This window comes from Schistocerca nitens, chromosome 8 (assembly GCF_023898315.1).
Source record: "Schistocerca nitens isolate TAMUIC-IGC-003100 chromosome 8, iqSchNite1.1, whole genome shotgun sequence".
NCBI classification, from domain to species: Eukaryota; Metazoa; Arthropoda; class Insecta; order Orthoptera; family Acrididae; genus Schistocerca; species Schistocerca nitens.
Window position 1 is genome coordinate 277,963,429 of NC_064621.1, and position 25,905 is coordinate 277,989,333.

The 25,905-nt window shown below is 41.1% G+C and overlaps 1 protein-coding gene across 1 annotated transcript in view; it reads right to left on the reverse strand.

Moving 5' to 3' along the window:
* LOC126199003 (myrosinase 1-like) overlaps positions 1 to 20,331 on the reverse strand; it is a 110,783-nt gene extending 90,452 nt beyond the window's left edge. Inside the window, exons 1-2 of the mRNA XM_049935682.1 lie at positions 20,126 to 20,331; positions 1,358 to 1,491 (exon numbers count right to left, since the gene is read on the reverse strand). Coding sequence (XP_049791639.1) covers positions 1,358 to 1,491; positions 20,126 to 20,327 — 336 coding nt within the window. The 5' untranslated portion in view covers positions 20,328 to 20,331. The remainder of the gene's footprint in view (positions 1 to 1,357; positions 1,492 to 20,125) is intronic.
* Positions 20,332 to 25,905: the final 5,574 nt, after the last annotated feature.

Consider the following 25,905-nt stretch of genomic DNA (forward strand, 5'->3'; position numbering starts at 1 on the left):
TAGCAAAGCTCAGTATTTCTGTAGGCCACTTCCCACTAGTTGTTGAGTGCCTGCAGCACTATGACGGCAAAGAGGATATCCGGCACGATATTAGGAGGTATCCCATGACTTCTTTCACCTCAGGGTATAGTTTTCACTTTGGTTTTCATTTACAATATGTAGCTGTAATTTTGCTATTCATCAGCATGAGAACAGGAAAGAGGCAAGCAGCTTTTCAGAACGGCACACAAAACGTGTCAACAATTAGTAAGCTACTCGTAAAATACAAAGATGCCGTTATTAGAGCGCATATCTTGAAATAAACCCTAATTCATTAGTTATGGCTGAATTTCATCTTCGGAGGAGAGGTTTCAGTTTGTACAGAATTGTATCACCAGTTGCTCTCTTACACACGACCGATTTTTAACACCGAGGCAGTTATCAAGTATAGCTCAGTATAAAGTAATAGAATATCTGAGAACTATGTCGACGAAGTATAAATTAATTATACAAATTAAAAGGACATTAGAAATAAGCTGGTGATATCTTCCCGGAATGTGAAGTGTAGAATTAGCTACACGTAAAAAATGCAAATATTGCATCGAAATCCACCACTACATCAAGGGATACACAAAATAAGGTAAATAATTCACTAAATTACATTTCAAGCATCGTGAATCTATTTCGGTGCAAGGCGATATGGTTTAAGATGACAAGATTCGTTGGTTAAATATCGGAGAGTAAGTGACACAGGTATCAGCAGATGGCAGTAAGGACGAAAGACAGAAGAGCATTGTGTGAATACAGCTTTTCATACAACTGAAATTTAAAACATGATACAAAATACACGACATGTCAAAATGTTTCATTGACAGTAACGGCAAGCATAATATAGTAGAGCAATTTAAATATAACAGTCGACTTTAAGATCATATTGGAGGAAATGTCAAACAAGCTAATCAACGATAGCTAGTGAATCGACAACTCGATGGATATTCACACGCGGATAACCTGCTCACCAGACGCGAGAGATTAGTGAGCCCTGCTGTTTATAGGCCGAATCATGCTCTACAGTTGCGGATGCCCTGTGACTTCATGGTTATAATTTTGAAACTGCTGTTATGTGTTCTCAGTTGCTTGCAATTCGAATATTATGTGCCAAACACATACCGACATTAGATTGCGTCGTTTACGACCCATCAAAACAAAATATTGTATACTAAATTATAGCGGTTCAAATTATTTCTGGAAAAATAATTAATGTGGCTGAAGTGTTCAACTCTACACATAATCATGGTGTTACTTATAAGTGCTCGACAGTATTTGACGTCAAGACAAGGGGTGAAGCAAGCTGCTGCAGATTTTTCTCCATACTCACATTCAGATTCTTCAGAGCCTGTACGTCTTCCGCGTACTTGTGGTACGAGTCGCAGGCCACATCCCCGTTGTCGCCGTTGGTGCCATACTCCGGATGTTCGTGCAACATCCGATCCCATATATTCTCCCCCTTGCCTGTAAAATGCGAAAGACTAGATCAAAGATGTCTAACAAGCAGCCGTCATTCAGAGATATCCCTCTCCGTGAGGGAGAATACGACGATTGATTACTACTGTTGGAAACAAACTGAACAAAATAATTAAAATCTCAGAAATAAGTAGTTTATATTACATACGCCAATATGCTTTCTGAAGGCACAGGCAGACAAATGGGTGGAACGAATGTATTTTAGTGGCACCGCCAATCCGGTTCCATCGACGTACGTTCAGTCTCGCTATACTGAGAGCTTTTATCGTCCTTTATGCCAACTATACCGTACACCCCACGCCACATCATCACGGCTACGTGATAGTGCAATGGTTGGCAGGTGAATTAGCATTAGAAGTGGGACTGCGAAGATTCCCATGTCCAGTAACACGTTGGCGAATGTTTCTAAGGAGTTCCTAGTTCAGTTCCTTTTCTGGAGGAGCTTGTAAATACCTGGGTCTCGCAATAGCCGCTAAAGATCAATATTTTCTTGTTAAACTAGGAACCTGACTTAATAGGTTCCTCTCGTAAATGTGACCCAAGCATCACCTTTAATTTCGTAGTGGAAGCCGTTATTAATGTCAGTCATTTGCTTAATCATAACTTGCAGGCAATTTGTTACATGTTCCATAGACAATTACAACTATTCTTTTTGTGGAAATTATGTGGAACTAGTCAGTTTACAGGTTTAAATGGTATATGATTAGTATTAACGTCAACACATTATTTATTAATCCTACTTTCTTTCATTGGCTACCAATTTCGAAAAAGAAACTTTTCCAATGTCATGGAAGGAGTCGCCCAAGAGATATTGTTTTAGGTTATAATTTAAAATTTTCTTTCCTCCCCGCCAGACATCTTATGGAATTGGAAAAAGGATCAGACATTTTTGTTGCTACATATTGAACGCCTTTCTGGGCTACTGACAGCTTCAGTAATTAGTCATGTTTTCCTATAGTGTTGTAGGTATGGACAACACAATTATTTTCAAATTCTATTGGATTATTTGCGACGAATTTCATTAGCGAATATATGTTTACTGCTACTGCGGTTAAATTGCATGACTCTTTGAAGAGATGACTACGTGTTGAACGCAGGTGAACGCCACATGTAACTCTTACTGTTCGCATTTGTTCAACCCTCGTTTATTTCTAAGTGATGGGTTACCCCACAAAATTATTAGATAAGATATTACCCAGTGTAAATATGCAAAATACGTCAGAAGACTGATTCCATAGTTTTCAAGACTATCTATTACACGAGGAGCAAAAGTAAATGAACTAAATTCGCTGAGAAGCCCAGAAACAGGTTTTCAAGGTTTCAGTTCAAGTTTTCATCACTATTTACACCCAAAAAAAGAACCATTCTACACTATTTACTGTTCATGTGCTACATCAATTGTTGGTATGACTTTGTTGCACAGAACTAAATATAGTGTGTTTTCTTTTCAAAATTTAGAGAGAGTCCATTTTCTGAGAACGACTAAATAATTCTTTGTAAAACATCATTAGAAACCCCTTCTATTGTTTGCTCTATAATGAGATGTGTTATACCGTTATATCATCTGCATAAAGTACCAATTTTGTTTGTTGAATGTTAAGTGGAACTCATCCACACATATAAGGAACAGGAGTGGATCCAAAATTTAACCCTGCGGGACTCCCTTTGTGATTTCTACCACCACTAAAATTTTCTAACTTTCAAACATTGTCTGAATTATTCAGCATAACTTTTCGCATTTCATTTGTGAAGTATGGTACGAACTACGTGTTTGGAGACCCATCAGTTACGTAAAATTTAAGTTTTCCTTAGAGTCTAATATGATCTACACAATCAAATGCCTTAGAAAGATCACAAAAGGTATCAACTGGCAACATTTTATTATTTAAGGCTTGTAAAATTTCATGAGTGTGTGTGTAAATAGCATTTTTAGTTACGTAGCCCTTGTGGAATCCAAACTATGATGTGCTAAGCAAATTGTCCGTATATAAATGTCAGATTTATGCTTTTTCGAGTGTATTAGAAAAAGGTCTCAGTAAGGAAACTGGTCGATAATTTATTAAGTTTTTCTTGTCACATTTCTTACAAAGAGGCTTAACAATTGCATAATTTACCCAGTCTGGAAAAAGTATCTGTGCTAGTGACTCACTGCATATGTTACTAAGGGCATTATATACAGAGTTTGAAAAACTTCTCACAATTCTGTTTGAAATTTCATCACCATATGAGCCTTTGTTTTTCAGAATTTTTATAATTCTGTTAATTTCATTCAACGATCTTGAAACCACTTATAATTGCTTAAAGTGTTCTGGAATAACATTTTTGGTATATTCTCTTGCTACTTCAACTGAACATTTAAACCTATTTATACTGTTACACGTAGAGAGTGATTGCTAAAAGCGTTAGAAACTTGCGAATGAATAGTCAGAACATTGTAATTTAGTTTAATTGTTATGCAATCTTGTTCACTGACTGGCTGTCTTCTCTCCCTTTTGATAATGTCCTATATACCAAATTATACAACAAGTCCCAAAAAAATTTTTAAATTGAAATATTAATTTTCTTTATTGGTGACTAGTTTCGAGCCTAAGCTCATTATCAAACCATCCACTAAGATAATGAGCTTTGGCTTGAAACTATCCATCAATAAAGAAAATTAATATGGCACCTACCACTGTTTTTTGCAATTTATTACATAATTTGGTATGTCTTGTAGTATGCAAGTAATGTTCGTTCTTGATTTATTCTGGTCTCAATATAAATTACCTTCTTCGCCATTCAAGACATTTTAATTCCCCTATGCAATAAAATGAAACACCTACAACCGTCGTTATGATGTTATTTATTATATAGCTACCAGATTCGGTGCTTCAGTGCACCATCTTCAGGCCTTAACTGACGCTGTGTAGTTTAAGTCCAATCGTATACACCACTCAGCAGTGGCCAACATCTATGAACTGGTACTCAGGGACTAACTACAACAATTATGCTGCATCTCCAACCATCAACGATCAACTACTTGGTAGTTAATGGCTAGACACAACATAGTTTTTACAGGTAGTCTGCGGAAACCACTTCATAGATGTTGGCCAGTAATGACCTGATGACTGGTGTATACAAATGGAGTTAAACCCCTCAGTGTCAGGGCCTGAAAGCACCGAAACAGGTAGTAGACATGTAATAAATAAAACCATGTGGACGGATGAAGGTCTTCCATTTTACTACTAAATGAATGGCCAAAGTTTCTCAAACCTCCAATCAAAAGGATGAACATACAAACATTTAATTCTCTTGGTTATCCATAGCTAACTTACTTTTTAATGTATTTTCTAGACAGTTTATTTTAGGAAAGCTACTTTCACCTATTGACACAAATCAACAACGGAATAAATTAAATTTGTCAATGGGATTTGATTCTGTATGTGTACCAGAATGCAATCGGGAGCTAACCCAAATAAACGTTTTGTGTTTGTCTTTATTGCATGAAACAGATTGCATTAATTGTCATCATTTTAGTCCAAAAAATATAGTTAAATTGAAATCGTTTTTAAATATGCAGTATTTATCAGAAAAATTTCAGCTGCAAATCGCCAAACTTAAAAAAAAAATTTAAGAAAGAGTTATTTTTAGTACAGTCCATTTTTCATCTATTGTTTGTTTTAGAGGTTCAGATTTACTTTAACATATATACCTTTTTTACATTTATGGATTACTAATACTGTCTAATATTCACGCCACATCGACTCTAAGCAACTGTCTATCATAGAAACCTACACTCATTTTCACCGTCTTCATCCTCCTCCTCCTCTGTGTTTCCACTGAATGTCTGGTTGAAGGGCACAGTACACTGCATGATGGTTTTCAAGGATGCAACAGAGAAGGGACATCAGGTCCTTTGTGTTCTGCATCAGCAGTCTTCCAGCCTTCAGAATATGAGCACTCCGCATTTTATAAACGTGAATCGCTGTGATGGGGTTGAAATCTGTTGATGTGCTATGTTTCCAAGGTTACCAAGTAGTTTTGTTCGAAACCTCAACTTCCTCCCAAAGAACCGAGGGAGAGCAGTTATCTTTAATTTACATAAAATCGGACCCCATGGCTTCATGAAGCAAATATTGCGAAATTTCATCTTTTTCCCGGATGTTCGTGTCTGTTTCTTAGCTGGATTTGCAGTTGCTACCTGCAAATCCTGAAAATAATCTTTGGTCATTCTCTGAACATGTAAGGGCTATTCACTTGAGGCTTTCCTACCAGTCTGTACCAGTCCTCTGGAGGAGACATAGACACTATTTCTTGATAACAAGTTCGCTCTCAGAAACCAAAATACACTCCTGGAAATTGAAATAAGAACACCGTGAATTCATTGTCCCAGGAAGGGGAAACTTTATTGACACATTCCTGGGGTCAGATACATCACATGATCACACTGACAGAACCACAGGCACATAGACACAGGCAACAGAGCATGCACAATGTCGGCACTAGTACAGTGTATATCCACCTTTCGCAGCAATGCAGGCTGCTATTCTCCCATGAAGACGATCGTAGAGATGCTGGATGTAGTCCTGTGGAACGGCTTGCCATGCCATTTCCACCTGGCGCCTCAGTTGGACCAGCGTTCGTGCTGGACGTGCAGACCGCGTGAGACGACGCTTCATCCAGTCCCAAACATGCTCAATGGGGGACAGATCCGGAGATCTTGCTGGCCAGGGTAGTTGACTTACACCTTCTAGAGCACGTTGGGTGGCACGGGATACATGCGGACGTGCATTGTCCTGTTGGAACAGCAAGTTCCCTTGCCGGTCTAGGAATGGTAGAACGATGGGTTCGATGACGGTTTGGATGTACCGTGCACTATTCAGTGTCCCCTCGACGATCACCAGTGGTGTACGGCCAGTCTAGGAGATCGCTCCCCACACCATGATGCCGGGTGTTGGCCCTGTGTGCCTCGGTCGTATGCAGTCCTGATTGTGGCACTCACCTGCACGGCGCCAAACACGCATACGACCATCATTGGCACCAAGGCAGAAGCGACTCTCATCGCTGAAGACGACACGTCTCCATTCGTCCCTCCATTCACGCCTGTCGCGACACCACTGGAGGCGGGCTGCACAATGTTGGGGCGTGAGCGGACGACGGCCTAACGGTGTGCGGGACCGTAGCCCAGCTTCATGGAGACGGTTGCGAATGCTCCTCGCCGATACCCCAGGAGCAACAGTGTCCCTAATTTGCTGGGAAGTGGCGGTGCGGTCCCCTACGGCACTGTGTAGGATCCTACGGTCTTGGCGTGCATCCGTGCGTCGCTGCGGTCCGGTCCCAGGTCGACGGGCACGTGCACCTTCCGCCGACCACTGGCGACAACATCGATGTACTGTGGAGACCTCACGCCCCACGTGTTGAGCAATTCGGCGGTACGTCCACCCGGCCTCCCGCATGCCCACTATACGCCCTCGCTCAAAGTCCGTCAACTGCACATACGGTTCACGTCCACGCTGTCGCGGCATGCTACCAGTGTTAAAGACTGCGATGGAGCTCCGTATGCCACGGCAAACTGGCTGACACTGACGGCGGCGGTGCACAAATGCTGCGCAGCTAGCGCCATTCGACGGCCAACACCGCGGTTCCTGGTGTCTCCGCTGTGCCGTGCGTGTGATCATTGCTTGTACAGCCCTCTCGCAGTGTCCGGAGCAGGTATGGTGGGTCTGACACACCGGTGTCAATGTGTTCTTTTTTCCATTTCCAGGAGTGTATATATGTCTGGGGAACAGGTAACAATGTTCTATGGAATCAAAATTTAAGTCAGGTACAATGTGTTATTCTGGTTCTGCGCTGAGAGTTGTGTTTTTCGGGACACTTAGAAGTTTAAGCAAATAGGAAACGATTTCTGAAGCATCTTTTGAAGCCCTGTTTTCAAGCCACATACACATGACACCGTTGTTATTGATACACAGGCGTACACAGTAGTCGTACACCCGAAGTTTCCTCAAATAGAAACAACTTCAAAAATTGTCTTGGGTGTTGGAAGAGCTTTCTTCAAACTAATTGTTATTAAAGAAATGTCTGATTCTTCTTCGCGGCATTCAGCGCGGTAGTGATTCAGATTCTAAGCATCTGTGGCTCCAGTTTGATGCAAGCTGACATCCAGAGATATTACATCATGTTGTTTGGATATTCATGCATCATACACGTTACATGTATCATTAGAGGGCATCTTGAACCTCATATTAAATTTTCTTGCCAACATAAACGTGTATATGTTATATCCGACACTGAGCAAACCATTCCTTTTGGTTTCGTTTTTGTTAAGTCGATACATTTCAGTCACAGATCTCGCAGTATCGTATGTGTTTCCTTATCGATCACCTCCTAGTATAATGACTCCTGCACAAAGGTAATCGTTTTAGATGCTCATTTTACTCCATTTTCTAAATTGATAAACTTTTATTTCTGTTCTGAATGTTTTCCTCTTTGGTCAATGTGAGAAACAGATTTACAGGCTTCATTCTCTAACATGACTGCATCGTTTGACTTCTTACAAGGATAATTCCAAGTGTTTTCGTATTGTTGTCTTTCTTTTCTTCCATTTATCTTCATTTCTTGCACGTTTCCTAGATTTTTCAGAAATGCTAGGCAGGGAATAATCTTCACCTGCAGCCTTGTCGTCAACACTAAAACATGTGACTGCAGGAGCGATCGCTGTTGGCCACCGCTAGCTTCCCTAATGGTGCCATTTGGCTTAGCTCCCTCTCGTACTGAGAAACCAGGAGTTGGAAATATTCCAAAATCTTTCTTTTGTGCAGTGGGAGAGTGTAAATGGATAATAACTTTTAATATCTTATGGGATAATAAATGTATAATAAGAGTATCTAAATATGAGATTCATTCAAATGAAACCTGGTCATTGCGTCTACCTTTCCCTCACACGTAAGGTGGCACCACGTAACTGCAGGCATGGTGGCGCCAGCTATTGGTAGAGAGACTGACGCGAGCGCGTCGTCTTATGTTGCATAGCGCCAGTGTGGTTTCACGTCGGAGAGAAGGTGGTCACACAAGTTATAGTCCACTACAGAACATGCAGGCGAATAAGCAGGAACAACGAGTAGTGATTCGATTTTTGACGGCGGAGGGAGTTGGAGGCCGTGAAATGTATCGACGGATGAAGGCTGGATACGGTGAGTACAGTCTGAGTCCTTCAAGTGTTGTGGAATGGCGCAAACGATTCCTTGAGGGGCGCGAGTCACTGGAAGACGATGCTCGTCCTGGACAGACTCATCGTGTCATCACACCATTTTGAACCGGAAAGCAAGCGCCAGAGCAAGCAGTGGAAACATGCGACTTCACCACCTCCAAAGAAATCAAAGGCAGTGCACACCAGTTCTGGTAAGGTCATGATGTCCTTTTTTGACCACAAGGGCCAAGTGCTTGTCGAGTTCCTGGAACGGGGAACTACCATCAATGCCCAGCGTTATCAAGCCATTTTACAGAACCTTAGACGAGTCATCAAGTCGAAACACCGGGGCACGTTGTACAGTGACGTTATACTCGTGCATGATAATGCCCGCCCACACACGGCCAATGCGGTGAAGACGACCCTGCAGCAAAAAAATGGCTCTGAGCACTATGGGACTCAACATCTTAGGTCATAAGTCCCCTAGAACTTAGAACTACTTAAACATAACTAACCTAAGGACATCACACACACCCATGCCCGAGGCAGGATTCGAACCTGCGACCGTAGCAGTCCCGCGGTTCCGGACTGCAGCGCCAGAACCGCTAGACCACCGCGGCCGGCGACCCTGCAGCGGTTTCGGTGGAAAGCGTTGGAACATCCATCGTGTAGTCCTGACCTTTCACCGTGTGACTTTCATGTGTTTGGACCTCTAAAACAAGCTATTCGCGGAAATCGATTCGCATCGGACGACGAAGTGTGTGACTGGACTCAGGCCTGGATTCCACAGCAACCTACTAGCTTCTACAAGGACGGAATCGACCGGATAGTGTCGCAATGGGATAAATGGGGTAACAGTTTTGGCGACTATTTTTAGTATGTGTACTGTGTACAACTACATTTTTTCGTTAATAAAATAGGTACCGTTACTTTACACTAGTGACTGAGTTTCATTTGAAGGCCCCTTATATATCAATAACTCATTTCGTAACAATCTGTGAGTTAGTTCCCTTTTGCATTCTAGTATGCATATAGACCTTGTACCATAGCACCTCTTTTACCTTACTCTCAAATACTGCATCTTCTTCTCATTCATATGTCTCAATGCTTTGTAAGAAGCTCTTCAGAGCTATAAGGTGAAATATTGTTTATTTCCATTAATCGTGCACCATGATTAGATAGTCCATTCGCTACTGTGTACATAATAATTATTTCATCCCGGGTATTGTCTATAAAGATGTTATTAGGGTCCCACTAGTTGAAAACTGATTACTGAAATTAGACTGAAACACCCAATTAATGATTCTTGTAAATAATATGCACTGAAAGCTCCAGAAACCACCAAATGTTTCTTATTGTCTGACAGGTAGCCCAATAATGTCTCTATATTTCAGAAAAATTGCTCAATAATTCCTAGATAGGTTGTACAGATTGTTACAAAATCGAAAGACCTTGTAGACGACAGCTTACCTGTCATGCGTTGTAAATGATTCTGAAGAAACAGAATGCTAATAAGACTTGAGATTCAACTAATCTTTCGTCCTATATCGAAATACTCAGCGCTTTTAGGTCAATCAAAGATGTAAAATTCTGCGAGAGGGTGGCAGATGTACAGGGCAAATGACGCTCACTGTTCGGCAGCACATAGTACAGTCCAAACGCATACTCGCCTTCTTGAAGCTAGCAATCCGCTGTCGCCGACTTCTACTTCCACTGATCATTCGATGAAATACAATCAAACAAAAGTTTTGACATAAACTTTGAAACTGCAGTGCCAATCACTCAGAAGTAATACGAGTTATCGATAAGGACACTGGTGTCCACCGCGATACTATTTGGAATTCTGTCACAGAACATACATACTCTGCGTAACGGGCATCATTCTGCGATTTTACCGTGTAAACAGAATCGATCTGGTGTCGATGAAGCGAGCTTCCACCACAGAGGGCGCTCTTAGAGGCCCAGGAGCTTGCAGCAGATGCGTATGCGCTCGAGGAACGAATGCACAGTTGCAGATAAGTACACCAAGCAAACTCCGGCAAGGTTGTGAGTAGAGGAGTCGAGTGCACTTTCGCCATTACTCATTTCGAATCAGTACGTCAGAGAGAACAGATGACTGCGTGAACGCAACGGAGATAGTCGGTCATCAGAATGTCGTTGGTTATCGCAGCAGGTCGCCTCGGTGTGACGGACCTTGCGTGCACCACAGCCGAGGAAATGGACTACGAATGGAAAACCAATGTAGCACTGGAGCGATCACATCATGCGGAACTGGGCATGGACTACGAATGGAAAACCAATGTAGCACTGGAGCGATCACATCATGCGGAACTGGGCAGAATACATCTATACTTACAGTAGCTGTCACTCTACCGAATAACTCCTCTCCTTATGGGGGGATGTACTTACATATACAGCTGGTCAAAAATGTTGAAATTTCTTTCACGAGATAGGTTTGTACCATGTTATAAATACTGTCTCCAATTTTCAGAATTTAATTCGTGCTATTACTGTTGTAAAAGCCATCATGTTCCAACCAATGCCTAGTGCCACGACCCCTTTTGCACACGTCTCTTTCCATGTTTGTAGTAAATTATTACCCGCATTTCCTGCCATCAGAGAAGATATCTATAGATGGTTGTGAGACCATTTAAGACGCGATTAATTACGATTTATTAAAAAATGAACACATGTTGGAACACAAAACCAAAACGAAAGCTTTATCAATCTCGTTTATAAGAGACGCTCAAAGATAACATTTTTCTCATCTTTTATTGTTAAAATTACCTATGATGCTTGTCTGGTGTTCAGTGATAACAACAATAGAAGAATTAGGAAGCTTATGAGGCGAGGATTTGGTGCATGTCCCTTAGCCGAAAATCTACTGTAGAGGTTTGATAGTGTGCGGACTGATAGTTCTAAAATATCAGTGAAGGATATTGCCAAACAGGCATGCCAGAAGTATCGAAGTAGAAAGAAAGAGCAACATGAGGACCAAAAAGACCAAACACATGGTTACAGCTAACATAAAGTTACTTGTTTCTAGCATTAATGCTAGTAAAATATTTTTTCTGCGTTTCCAGCAACTTGCATTTTTCAGTGAATAATGAACATTTTCTCCTGAACTATTCAGATAACAAGTTGAAATTTGCTACATACTTTGTATGTAATATAACACAACTTCCTGTGGTACAAAATTTTTCAACGTCCGTTACTGTCAAATATATTTAAATTTTTGTGAAATGAAAATTAATATGTATGATACACACAAATTTAAAAAATGTTCAGAGGGTTATAAGACATGTTAAAAAGCTGGGGCACAGGTTTCTTTATCTACTTACTGAGTATAACCTGCCACATGTTCAAAGTAATAAATAAGGTAACCGTTGAAAAAGTGTGAGAGTATGTATTCTAAAATAATCCAGTAACGTCATGATCAAATACGTTGTCAACAAAAGAGAAAGAAGTAACTTAGATTATTGCAAATAACATGATGACAATGTGTGCAAAATTTCGTTCAATTATCTCTCAAACAGTAAAAGTTACATTAGCTCATTTGTACCCGTGTATTTTCTCCTAAGTCCCCACTTAAGCAGCTACGGCAACACGCGCTCTAGGAAAACCAGTAATTTCAGCCCCAGAGCAGCAACATTCGAAGAGCGAGACAAATTACGTAAGCGCTGAACGCCCACGGGAAGAGTCAATCAAGAACCAGTATCGATCTCAAGAAAGTGCCGTTCCGTACGATGAAGACAATGACTGTAGAACGCATCGCAATGTTGTCATTTGTGCAATGGCCGCGCGGAGTGGCCGAGCGGTTCGAGGCGCTATGTCACGGATTGCGCAGCCCCTCCCTTCGGAGGTTCGAGTCGTCCCTTGGGCATGGGTGTGTGTGTTGTTCTTAGCATAAGTTAGTTTACCTTAGTTTAAGTAGCGTGTAAGTCTAGGAACCGATGACCTCAGCAGTTTGGTCCCTTAAGAATTCACACACATTTGAACATTTGTGCAATATCTATCTAATTTATACAGCCATTGCCGCGCTTTCAAGTTTCAAGGAGAAACGCTTGGCATGTGTTGCTTATTAACCAAGTCAGTTTTCCACCAGTGGCTTAGACCACAGAACCACTTGTAACTTCGTTGCTGGTCGTACACGGGAGCACAACCACTTTCTAGTGCAGAACCGGAAATATAACTCACAGTTTCATATCGTTTGACGTGACGAATATTGTGAGATATTTATATTGTGAGACACTGTAATTTCATGTCATTCTGGCATCTGAGGGGAGTCAAATAGCTGCCCGTCTGCAGGCGTGTAGGACTACTTCGCAGGTATTCTATGAAAGGTACGCTTTTAAAATTATCAATAAATGTGGGCGGACTACCGCGGGTATTGATGAACCGGGTAGGGGAGGGGGGGGTGGTCATCGAGGCATTCTTTGCCGTCTTATTCATAAACGTGTCAACGTCGCACATATCTGTGACCCCGCCATAGGAAGAAGGGAAACAGGAGAACTGAAAGAACATAAACACCGTTCGCTGCTTCAGATCACTTTCAAATTTCGTCAAATGATTTATAACGTTCCCTAGCGGTTCAAACCTGCACTCGAGAGCAGAAATTGCGGTCGCACTGCTCTCCAAAGGGTTGCGACCTCTTTCAGTGGGTATGTCCATAGTAGGTGAAACATCGGGGTACGTTTTTAAATTTGTGGAAATAAAGCCCCAGTGAGAGGAGTGGTCTCATTGACGCCCTTTATGCCACCCTCTGACACCATTCCGTGCCCATTATGAAAGTTTGTGTGCCTGAAATCCTTTCCTCTGCTACCCATAAGGAAACCGCAAGATTTTAACGCTGAGTGTCGCTGTTATGACCTCCATCGTAGAGGCACCAAACGAAGGGGTGAAATGTGGGTAAGAGGGAATGTGATGACCTTCCTATCGTGTGACACGTCCACATTGGCAAAGGGCAGAATTCTGGTGAAATTTGATGACAATGCAAAACCCTTAACCCATCTTAGAGCTCACATGAATTTGTGGACTGTGGCTTCTTATTTTTTCGTATATGTCGACACATTAGTGAGGTAGACTGGCCCAGACTAAGAAAGCTTTCAATAAAACAGGTGCGTTCGATTTTACATCTACTTAGATACTACGCAAGCCATCATGCAGTGAATGGTGGAGGTTATCATGACCTACTCCTAGTCATTCCCTTTGCTGGAGCGGAGGGAAAACGACTATATATACTAGCAAACCTGGCAATGTTTCGTAAGTGTTAAAAATGTATGGTAACTGAATATACGTCCTACTTCGGAGTGTTCCCGGGCACTGTGTCAGGAGGCAAATCACGGATCCTCTTTGCGACTTCACTGACTTTGAAGGTATGGAACTCGAAAAAGTAATAAATCATAAAGAATATTAATGGAAAAAGTTCCTTTGTTTTCAGTTGTTATTGTTTTATAGTTTTTCCAAATTTTTATGCATAAGGCAACAGCTAAACTTTAGAATATGCAACATGTTTCGTTTTTGAGTAATGTGTGCTAAGAGTATTTGTAGCGAATTATTAGATTTCGCTAAAGTCAGCGAAGCAAATTTTTATCGAATTTAGAGTTTACATTTGTAACTAATATCTCTTTGTAAATTTTGATTCTCGGTTGGTTTTGTAAAGGGTGGAGTATAATGCTTTGTTTTCTCCTTCTTTCTGCTCTGATTGTCACACGAAAAGGCCCTGTCCTATTTTTTGTCGTAATCATATTTGAAACAAAAATTAAATGGTCAAAATGCTTTACTTTTAATTTCATTTAGTAGAAAGATGATTACTATTGCATTCCACTAATTAAAACTTTTTGTATATGTTTTCAGCCTGTTAAATAAGTTGGAAGTGGTCGGTTTTGTAACGCAACCATCTTACACCATCAATGCGCTATCGTATACGTTTTTCTGTATTTACAACTCAAACCTGCAATCTAATGCTGTTAACTATGTCCGATTATTATTGCTGTCTTCAATTAAATCACTTCATTGCACTGAAATGTCATTTTAACACGGTTTTGTATCACCAAGCTTCTCCCTTACCAATGACAGTATTTGGCATTGAACTTCCCATGTGCCTGGTAAGAAATATATCGCATACTAAAAATCCTGGTTTGCCCTACAGGAAATACTTCACTTAATGATACATCATTTGGAATCATTTAGCCATATAGGCAATAATTATCGTCTTGCAGCCAACTGAGTAATGCTGACTACCCTGTTTAAAATCTTAAAACCATAGAATACTATCAAATTTAATTACCCAAAAAAGGAAGCCAGCATTATAGTTTGAACTGGTTTCGGAAATATCAGCGTTCTGACATAAATAATTCCAACAAATCTGAATGTCTGACACTTTACCTTGTTTATTGTTATTGCAGATGAAACCTTAATTCGGAATATTTCACACATATTTGTAAATATATTTCACGTACATCTCTACCGAATTTCACACTGTAGCTTCGTTGTTTTTACGGAGCCCAGTGTTCAAGACGCCACACACTTCTTTCTCATCTTCCCCCCTTCACCCCTCCTTCGGTACCTAGCTGGTTCTTACACCCACAGCGACTCTTTCCAGACAGTATGTGATACGTGTGCCAAATGATTACATGTGAAGAAGACCGGTACCAGATGTAGGGACAGGTTGGTGTGACATCCGTTACGTCATGCTGGAGAGAGAGTAGTAGCAGGAGAAATTAGTAAGGGGAGACAAAGACTACAATGTGCGCCACCGGTGTTGTATTCTCTACATCAGTTTCGACAGTCGCTGTGTCTGCTGCGATTCCTGCATTTCCATTCCTCTTCTTGTCGGGCCCTTAGACTTCCGACTGATTTGACATGGCTTTTTTTTAAGTCATGAGTCATCTGTCTTCGGACTGGTTTTATGCAGTCCACCACGAATTCCTCTCCAGTGTCAACCATTTCATCTCAGAGTAACATTTGCAGCCTACGCCATTTCCTTCCCTAACTCCAAATTGATCATCTGACAGATGATCAGTTTCCTTTTCCATTCGTCTGTACGTATATTTTTCTTATCAGCTACGTGGATGCAGGAGCTATTAAGCTGATTTTGTGCTAATTCTCGCACTTTACAGCTCTTGTCATCTTTAGAAGAGTGTGGATGAGTTTTTTCCAAAGGTCTCATGGCATGTCGCCGGTCTCATACATTCTGTGAACCAACTTCTATAGTCGTTTTGCTGCCACTCCCCCCGTGATTTTAGAAATTCCGATTCGATATTACGTATCCCTTCCGCCTTATTTGATCTTAAGTAGTCTAAAGGTCTTTTAAATTTTGATTCTAATACTGGATAACCTATCTCTTCCCCTTCGACTCATCTCTTTCACAATGAAATTCCCATTTCACTCTTCTTACTGCACTTTTAATTATGTCAAGGGTTCTTTTTTGTGTGTGTTCTCTGCCTCGTGATGACTGTGTGTTGTGTGATGTCCTTAGGTTAGTTAGGTTTAAGTAGTTCTAAGTTCTAGGGGACTGATGACCATAGATGTTAAGTCCCATAGTGCTCAGAGCAATTTTTTTTTTGGGGGGGGGGGGGATTTGAGGTCCGCCAGTTACGCAAAACACCGTTTTTCTCAGTACCCAAACATGTTTGGGCACCACTGTGCCATCATCAGTGGGTTTTCGTTTTTATTTATTCTTTACATATGGTGAGCATGAATTTTCTGGACCACTTTTGTGTTAATTATTACAGGTAGCTTGTCATGTTTTCGTGTGGCAAGCACTTCCACTATCCGCATCTTGCTGAGATGTTGTGATGCACACGTAGCTATAACAAGTATTTTTCACAAATAATGTAGTAAAACGGTTTTCACTACACCAGAACACAGTGTGGCTATTCTGTATGCTGAGTCATTCCTTCCGACAGTCACTTCTTTTTCGATTTCTTCACATTTTTCATACAGCCATTTCGCCTTAGGTGCCTTGCACATCCTATTAATTTCATTCCTAAGTGACTTGTATTTCTATGTTCCTGAGTTTCCATAAAAAAATTTTATACTTGCTTCTTTAGTCGATGACTGAAATATTTCCTCTCTTCCTTGTACGTACATTTTTCTTTGCCACTTCTGTGATTGCCTTTTTTAGCAATGTCCAGTTCCCTCCAACGGAGATGCTTACTGAGCTATTTATTATCATATCTATAGCCTCAGAGATTTTCGAGCATATCTCTTCATTCCATAGTACTTCCTGAATTTTTCTTTGCATATTCATTCTTCATGATGTCAGCTTACTCTTTGTCGTTAGCAACTTGTGCTCAGAGTCTGTATCTAGTCCTGGATCCGTCTTATAATGCAACACCTAGTTTCGGAACCTCTGACTGACTATGAAGTAATTTAACTGGAATCTTCCCATATATCTTCCAAGTATACCTCGTCTCCATGTGTTGCTTGAACAGAGTGTTCGCTATCAGTAGGTGAAATTTATTGCAGAACTCAATTAGTCTTTCTCCTCTATCATTCTTACTACGAAGCTTGTATTCACCCATAACCCTTTCTTCTGCTCCGTCCCCTACAACCGCATTCCACCCCCACCCCCACAACTACAGTTTCGTCTCCATTTACATATTGAATTACCCTTTCAATATCCTCACATACTTTCTCTATCTCTTCGTCTTCGCCACGTACGTTAGTAAATAGATGAATTTGTATTTCCCTCATTTTACTCCGTCGAGAAGGCGAATGTAGTTCATACTGATCGGCTAAGCACAATTAAAAGTTGATTGTTGGTGTAAACTGCGCAATTAACTTATCAATATTTGTCTTAATTCGAGATATAACTAATGAATCAGAGTCGGTGTTCGTTATTGTTGCTGGTTACTATTATTGAGTTGAATTTGACGTTCACTGTTGAGCTGACATTACACGAGTCAGTATTCCATCTGCAAGTAAGGAAGTCCAAACGACTTTCTAGCGAAGAGATCATGGAAATTCTATACAATTCTGATGTCAGTGACGATGAAAATGAATGAGAAATTGATAATGAACGGAATGAATATATGGAACCTCTTGACAAAGACCATACCATGGCATCAGATGAAGCTGATGATGAAATATCAGAAGACACTACACATTCACGTGAACAAGTAGAAGAAGAAGAGGATGATCATGAATAAGAAGAAGACGAAGACGAAGACACTGGAGATTTGTTTGTTTCTAGAAGTGGACTACAATTTTCTAGTGAACCAGCAAAAGGTGGTCGGCGTCGACGTCGCAACATTTTGAACGTAACACCTGGCCCAGTGAATGATGGAAAAACAATCAAAACAATAACAGAGTAATTTTTATTATTTATCTCACCGGAAATCGTGAGCATCATTGTAGAAGAAACGAACAGGGAAGCCAAACGAGTAATTTCTTTGTGGAATGCAGCTCATTCTTCGAACAAAACGACATGGAGAGATATAAATGCAACTGAAGTGTACGATGTATTAGCAATTCTACTAGGAGCTGGTTGAACTCATGGACATCGGACAAGTGCTTCCGATCTGTGGGGAGGAGGTGATGTTGCCTTTCGGCAACCATTCTTCTCTGCTGCCATGTCAAGAAACCAATTTTTGTCTATATTGAAATTCTTGTGATTTGACAACAGAGACACAAGAGTATAGAGAATTGAAGAAACCAATGACAAGCTACAAGCCATCAGGGTAGTGTTCGACAAATTTCAATCTGACTTGTGCAAGAACTTCTATCCTTATGAATATGTGACTATTGATGAACGATTAGCAACGTACCGAGGAAACTGCCCTTAGGGTTTATATGAAGAGCTAGCCTGGCAAGTATGGCATTAAAATTTGGGTTTGTGCTGATGTGAAGACATCTTACTTATTACGGATCCAAATTTACAGAGGAATGGTGGACAATACTCGGGAAGTGAATCAAGGACAGAGAGTTGTTTTGGATCTGATGGAACCATTTCTGAATAGCGGTCATGGTGTAACAACTGATAATTTCTGCACCAGTTCTCCATTGGCTGCTGAACTACTTAATCGAAACACGACATTGGTTGGTACCTTGCATTCCAATAAGAAAGAAATTCCCAAGGAATTCTTGCCAAACAGAAAGAGAGAAGTTCACTCTTCAATGTTTGGTTTCCTAAGTTCCAAAGAAGGGAAAGGCAGTAATACTACTCTCTACTCAGCATAATGAGAGACAAGTGAGTGGTAAAGAAAGTGAACACAAACTCGAAATCATACTGCACTACAACAAAACCAAAGGTGCTGTAGATAATGGGGACAAAATGACAAGAGAATACAGTTGTGTTAGAGGAACGAGGTGGTGGCCACTAAGAATCTTCATGGAAATGATAGATATTGCAGCACTGAACGCATATATTCTGTACACTCAATGATTTCCTGAATGGCAGAAGAATAACCAGAGCCGACGTAAACTCTTCACGACTGAACTGGCATTTGGACACAGCAAAGGCAACATGGAAGAAAGAGCCAAAAATATCAATGGTCTTCATAAAGATGTACAAGATGCACTGAAAGCTTGTGGTATTGCAATTCCTACAGTAGTGATCCAGACCCAGTGTTCCAAGTTATCAAGGCCACAACGATTTCAAGATTGCAAGAGAAACCAAGATCGGAAAACAAGATTCTGTTGTGTTACTTGAAGGAAACCTGTTTGTAATATACACAGAGAAGAAACTGTTACTGTGAAGTGCATGCAGTGCAAAAATGTACTTGACTGAAAAGTTGAAAAAAGTCTTGTGTTATTTTATTGCAGTGGCTGTTGATGTGCATATGTTATTAATTTTCTGTTCGTTGAGTACTGAATTTAGTGAATGATATAAAAAAATTTTTGTACTTTTTTATCTGTGATATGATTAAATACTTCTAATAACCTGAAAAACTGTTTTTCAATACCAAATAAACCCATTCAATGGAAATAACGAAATCTGAGAACAAATATTACAATAAAACACAAAACTCTTTTGGGGTAGTCCAAATACCCCGCTTGATAAAATAGAGGTGTGAAAAAGCTTGGTAACGGGAGGGTTAAATCAGTCAAGGCTTTCCGTCCGAGAGGCAGTGGTCGATGTGTAAAACTATTCGCAGATGTTCCGTCCCAAACCACGAAAACATTTTCGCACATAAATCGACAACAGCGTCGATGCCTCGTAAACTTCAATGAATTAACTGCTGGAAATGCATTATACGTGCTAAGTAGGTGCGTACAAATTACCTGGAGGCAATTGTAAACCCTTACCGGCGAGTTCTGTAAAAGCTAAATCTCCACAGCCATTCCCTCCTCTCCCCCTCCTCACATGTTAGTACTGAAATTTCCTTTTCGTTTTGTAATACCTTCAGCGATGTCGAAAAGTTCTGTGTTAAATTAAGGAGAAGATTACGAGACACTAGCGCGAGCGCGTGGAACTTACGCTCTCTCACTACAGTGTCCGCCACTCACCGTCGGCGTCCCAGCCGCCCTCGATCTGGTAGGAGGCCGTGGCCGCCCCCAGCATGAAGCCGTCAGGGAACTGGTTGACGGCCCCCGCACGTGGAAGGCGGAGGTGGGGGCGGTGGGTGCCAGCTGTCGCTGCCCCCAGCGCGCTTTCTGCCGCCAAGGCCAGGCATGCCATTAGCAGCGGCACTACTCCTTTGGATAACATGACGTCTGCCTTGCGACTGAGCGCTACAGTTTCTTTTAGAATTCGCCCTCTGCAAAGGTAATTGTCAGCCGTTTATCTCGGCATATATCGCTTCGTCACTAATTAGTGGAAAGCGATAAAGTCAAGTGTTTTAAAGATTAGGGTTTTTCGATACGATACGAAGGACAACATGAAATAAATATAAGCAACGAGATGGAGGGAGGCCAAAGAATTAACACCATCACCGAGGAAACAGAAAGAGCGAGCGGGTTTTGGATGTCGAGAAAGCTGTATCAGAAATCCGAATCGAAAGCTCCTGGAGTGACTTCGCAGTGGAAATGATGAAAGACGCTGGACCGCCGGAATTCAGTGGTTGTGTAGAATAATGACGCTTTATGGACACATGGAAAGATTCCTGATGATTGAACAAGGCACTCTGTGAGAACTACAGAGGAGTAGCACTATAGCGCCAGTGAATGAAGATTTATGAAAAGGTAATTTTACAGAAAATCAGGAACAAAAAAGAACCACAATGCAGAGAACAACAACAAGGATTTATACTTGGTTCAAAAATGGTTCAAATGGCTCTGAGCACTATGGGACTTAACTTATGAGATCAAGCCGGCCGAAGTGGCCGTGCGGTTAAAGGCGCTGCAGTCTGGAACCGCAAGACCGCTACGGTCGCAGGTTCGAATCCTGCCTCGGGCATGGATGTTTGTGATGTCCTTAGGTTAGTTAGGTTTAACTAGTTCTAAGTTCTAGGGGACTAATGACCTCAGCAGTTGAGTCCCATAGTGCTCAGAGCCATTTGAACCATTTGAACTTATGAGATCATCAGTCCCCTAGAACGTAGAACTACTTAAACCTAATCTAACCTAAGGACATCACACACATCCATGCCCGAGGCAGGATTCGAACCTGCGACCGTAGCGGTCGCGCGGCTCCAGACTGAAGCGCCTAGAACCGCTCGGTCACTCCGGCCGGCATTTAGACTTGGAAGATGAACTGTGTATATCACATTTAGTCAGACTCGTTCTAGATGGGAAACAGGAATTTGGGAAAGACATCACAGTTGCATTCATAGATACAAAAAGAGTTATTAACCTGTTACAAGGGAAGAGATAGCGGAAGATCTGAACAGATTGGGATTGTGAAAAGGAATGCAACTCAGAATCACAAACCTGTACAATATATGCCTAAATTCTGTTATAATAGATGTAATACAAAGTCAGAATTGTTTAGAAATGACCGATAGGTTCAACAAGGAAGTGTGGTCTCACCAGTGCTCTTTAATACAGTCATGAAAATACCATAAGGAAAGCCCACTAAGGATCAACAGCAGATGACTGAACAGCGTGAACTGACGTTCGTGGGAGGGCTACGGGATCTGAAACAACTGCAGCTTGACATATGCAGCGACAAACGCAGGTATTACTGCTGATTCTAGTAACCTCCGTTTGTGGAGAAGTGTTGGCTGTCGAAATAGGCTTTTATGAACTGAAGCAAGAGATGCAGTGAATATTGGGGGGGGGGGGGGGGGGGGGTGCTGTAGGTTGTCTTTATCTCCTGTACCTTCCGTTCTTCAAGAATGACACTGCAATCCCTACTCTAGACAGGATGATCCTCAGAGATATTTACACACGCTGGAAGGAAGGAGCAGCCAACGCCGTCGTGGGTGACCTTACCGCATTTGCTGCAAGTGTCTTCACCCTTTCCTCCTAAGGTGGTGTGACCAAAGCGCTGGCCTTTAAAACAGTGCATTGAGTTAGGGCCGGATGCTTAGACGAAGGAAATCTGGTTTGATATGCTGTGGAAGTCCCGTGCTATTGAAGCTAAGAATGAAGGAGTCAGGTTTTGTGAGATCCCCATCAACAATTTTTAGTATATTCTGCACGTCAACTATCTCTTCCTGAGCCAATTCATCCTCCAGTTCCTCCTTGGGAATGTCGACAAGATCTCTACAGGTCACAACACCTTTGCTATAGTTCAAGGCGTTTTGGAGGTCTATTTATATGGCACATTCTCCAGGGCACTTGGCCTTCTGGAGATTGATGACTTGTTGGGAATTAGCTGTTTTAACCAACAGCATTCTGTTATCTAATCTCATGGCGAATTTCAGAACACCTGCGGTGCCCTCTAAACCTTTCTGGACGTACGAGTAAATAGGTGAACCTTCTGAAGGCTACCCTCTTTTCACTTCACAGTCAGAAACATATTCAGACCAACAGCATGCACCTGTTACAATATACTGAAGGCCCTGCTCAATCTCAACAGCCAAGCACCTCTACAGAGCGCAGCACACTTTGAGAATGAGGAGTGTTTTATAGAGATTTATTCCATCCTCGCGACCCGGCCGGTCAAGCCAAGATCCCTGTCCTATCTACTTCAATATTTAAATAGTAAGCAGAAAATTAGAATGTGTGATAGGTTTCTGTATCTATCTAATGCTACAATTAGCTGAGACGTTTAATACTCACTTCCTTTTGGCATATTCTCGAACCTGCAACTTCGTGATTTATTTAAAAGATTATGGCTTGCCACTAAACTCAGCAGACTATAAAATCGAACATTAGATCTTTTCCTTATTTCGCAATACATTGCACATAATAACTGGCGTCTTTAATAGGGCTAGTTGCTAGTCACTGAAAATTTGTTCAATTTATTGGTTTCATGGTAAACTAGTATTCTGAGTGGAGAAAGTCTACCAGAGAGAGAATGGAAGTTTGGCACATTGAGAAAAGAACAACTTTCGTCAGTGGAAGTCGACAGAATTTTTGGAAATTTTATTAATTCCTATGCCGTATTTTTGGTACCAACTTGTTCTCTTGGAATAGTACAAAATTCAGACTGTTGCTGTGTATATCGATAATTATGCATATATGTGCCGAAAGTTTTTACTTCACACTGACTCTGCACATTTTATGACTCTGAACATTTTACCTGTTGTGTGAGAAATGAGGAGTGTATGCACTGGAAAAGAAATGCTTTACAGTAACATGCGTTCCCTGTAAAAAATGTACATGTAGGCAGAAAGAAGTATATGTGCCACTGTTAATTTCTACTTTTCCCGAAGTGGAAGAATTCAAAATAATTTATAGCTTTTTGTGGTTGCAAAAGTTAGTTATATTTTTGGTCTTTTTAGTGGACTATTTTCAATATGTATATTGATGAATTTTGGTAAATGAGAACAGTGTTCATCCTGGAAGACACACTGAAGTCAGAATATAGTTCAGTGTAAATAGATAGAATAATAATTTCATTCAATCACTAAAGGAAAACCATTACTATGGAACAGTGACTAGATAGTTATCTTTTCATTTAATAGATCATAGAATTCTAAGTAGTAAAAATCACTAATAGATCATAGAATTTTAAGTAGTACAAATCACAGATCTATTTTCTGTGCTGTCAGCAAACAAGTTGTCTATGTTATTTAACTGAGTAGAAAATGAATCTGTTAGTAACGTTATTTACTGTTAAATTAATGGAGCATAACAGTCATGTAACACATGTTGCTTACCAACTGAAAAATTAAATATACATTGATAATTTTGTTAGATTTTTTTCGCAGGATAATATAAATTCGATGTATGTTTTCGTTCAGAATGTTAATTGCAATCTTCGTGGAGCCTTGGCACAAGTTAGCTTGTCATGGAATGGAATGAGTAAAAGATATTCTGCACACTGTACTGTCTACTCTTGGTACACAAGGCCTAGCAGTGCGTGAACTTCTAAAGAAGGCTCTACATAAGATGGCTGAGGAGCAGAGGAGCCACTGTATTAATTCGGCTTTATAGCCTATACAATGCATTAACAGTACTATGTTAAGTTTATTTAATCATATGCGTAGTCTCAGTCACGTGTGATTTGGGTAACAGTCTTAAAGGTTATAGTCTGAGAATGCAATATAAGTATTTTCGAGCTGTATGCACAGATTGTCCATATAAGCGTACAATGCTAGGTTGAGTGTTTCGCTTGTATGTAGACCTAAATTAGAATGCGAGCAATGGACAACGAACTACACCACGCACGATAAAAGCAATGAATATTGCTTAACTTCAAGCAGCGACCTGAATACTGAGGAGGGGAACTTTCGTTGTGTGTGATGAAAGCAGAACCATTTATGAGAAATGTAGTATCCGGTCGACCTCAAACATTGATTTGAATATGCTACATCTAGTGTAGGCCATAGAAAATAATTAACAGACTGCAGGTAAAGACGCATTTTCTACCACTGCCCGATTTTAACTCTTTTAGACTATTATCTAATTTTTTCTCTCGGCATCACACAACAAGTTCATGTAATGTCTCCTTCATGTAATGTCTCCCTCTTTTGTGTTTGCTGTGCTAGACTACTGATGTGGCTACATGGTTAGGTGCGGTTTTTATATTTATTGGTCTTTTATGGTGTTATATTGTGAAGTTGGCAATGAATAGTAGCCTCTGTTAAAGAGTAACATTTTCACTGTGGGAGAGTAATTTTTTAATTAAAAATGAAAAAGTAAATTTCAACATCTAAGTCTTTTCGTTATATCCGTCACTAAACGTCCTATACTAAACATATTTGTGCATTTTTGTGTCTTTTATGTTGTATGCTCCTGCAAATAAGAATAGGTACAAGTGCAACATGCATCATTCTGCGAAGTATTAGAGGTACCACACTAGTGACTGCGGAATAAATCTTCTTTTGCTGTTGTAGGAAATATTTCTTTTATGTTTACAATGTAACAACTACAACGGCTTCTGATACCAAATGTAACAGTTGTGATACTAAATGTGGCACTTCTGTCACTAAATGTAACTGGGTTTTCTCTTTTGATGCAAGTCAATTGTCAGGATGAGCATTCTAAAGCATTCTGTCAGGGTGAAAATATTAAATAAATTAACTTTTCTCTCTTAACAACATGTGGGCAGGGTGGGTTCTTCCTTGGCTCGGGTATGAGGTCGAATGAAACATCATTTTTACATAAGATAACTTTTATTGAAGATTTGTACAACTGTATCTTACGGGATGTTCTGGTTCGGAGAGCGGCAGCTGTGTCGTTTGTGAAGTCTTCTGCTGCGGCAGCGGCGGCGGCGGCGGCGGCGGCGGCGTCTGATTACGCGTAGCGGTGTGTATCTCGTGTCGCTGTCTCGCTCAGTTGACTGGAGAAGCGCAGCGCGAGGTGGCCCGTTTAATTATTGCGAGCGAAATCGTGCATCGGATGATACCTTGGGTGTCGCGTCCCAGTGTTTCTCTTCTCTAAGCGGCCGCGTGTGTTCTGCGTCGGCCAGCGGAGCGGCGCGGCGGGGGAAGGCCAGTGTGGCGGACTCGAACCACGGACTCCTGCTTGCCAGTCTTCGGCTGTCAGGTCTTCATCCCAGCTCACAGGTGACTACTGACGTGAGGCCGTCTCCTTCCCGTCCTCACGAGCCACCCGGGTATGTAAAAACCAGACTTCAAATACCTTTTAACTTCTGTCTTCTGGCCCGCGGCTGCTGCTTGCTATTCCATTACAGCGGCGGACTTGGTGCGTCTGTGCATGATGCAGTCTCTTCTTGCATGACGGTCTTCAGCACCGAAACTGACTGAAAACTTCTTCGTCTTCTTCGTCTCTTC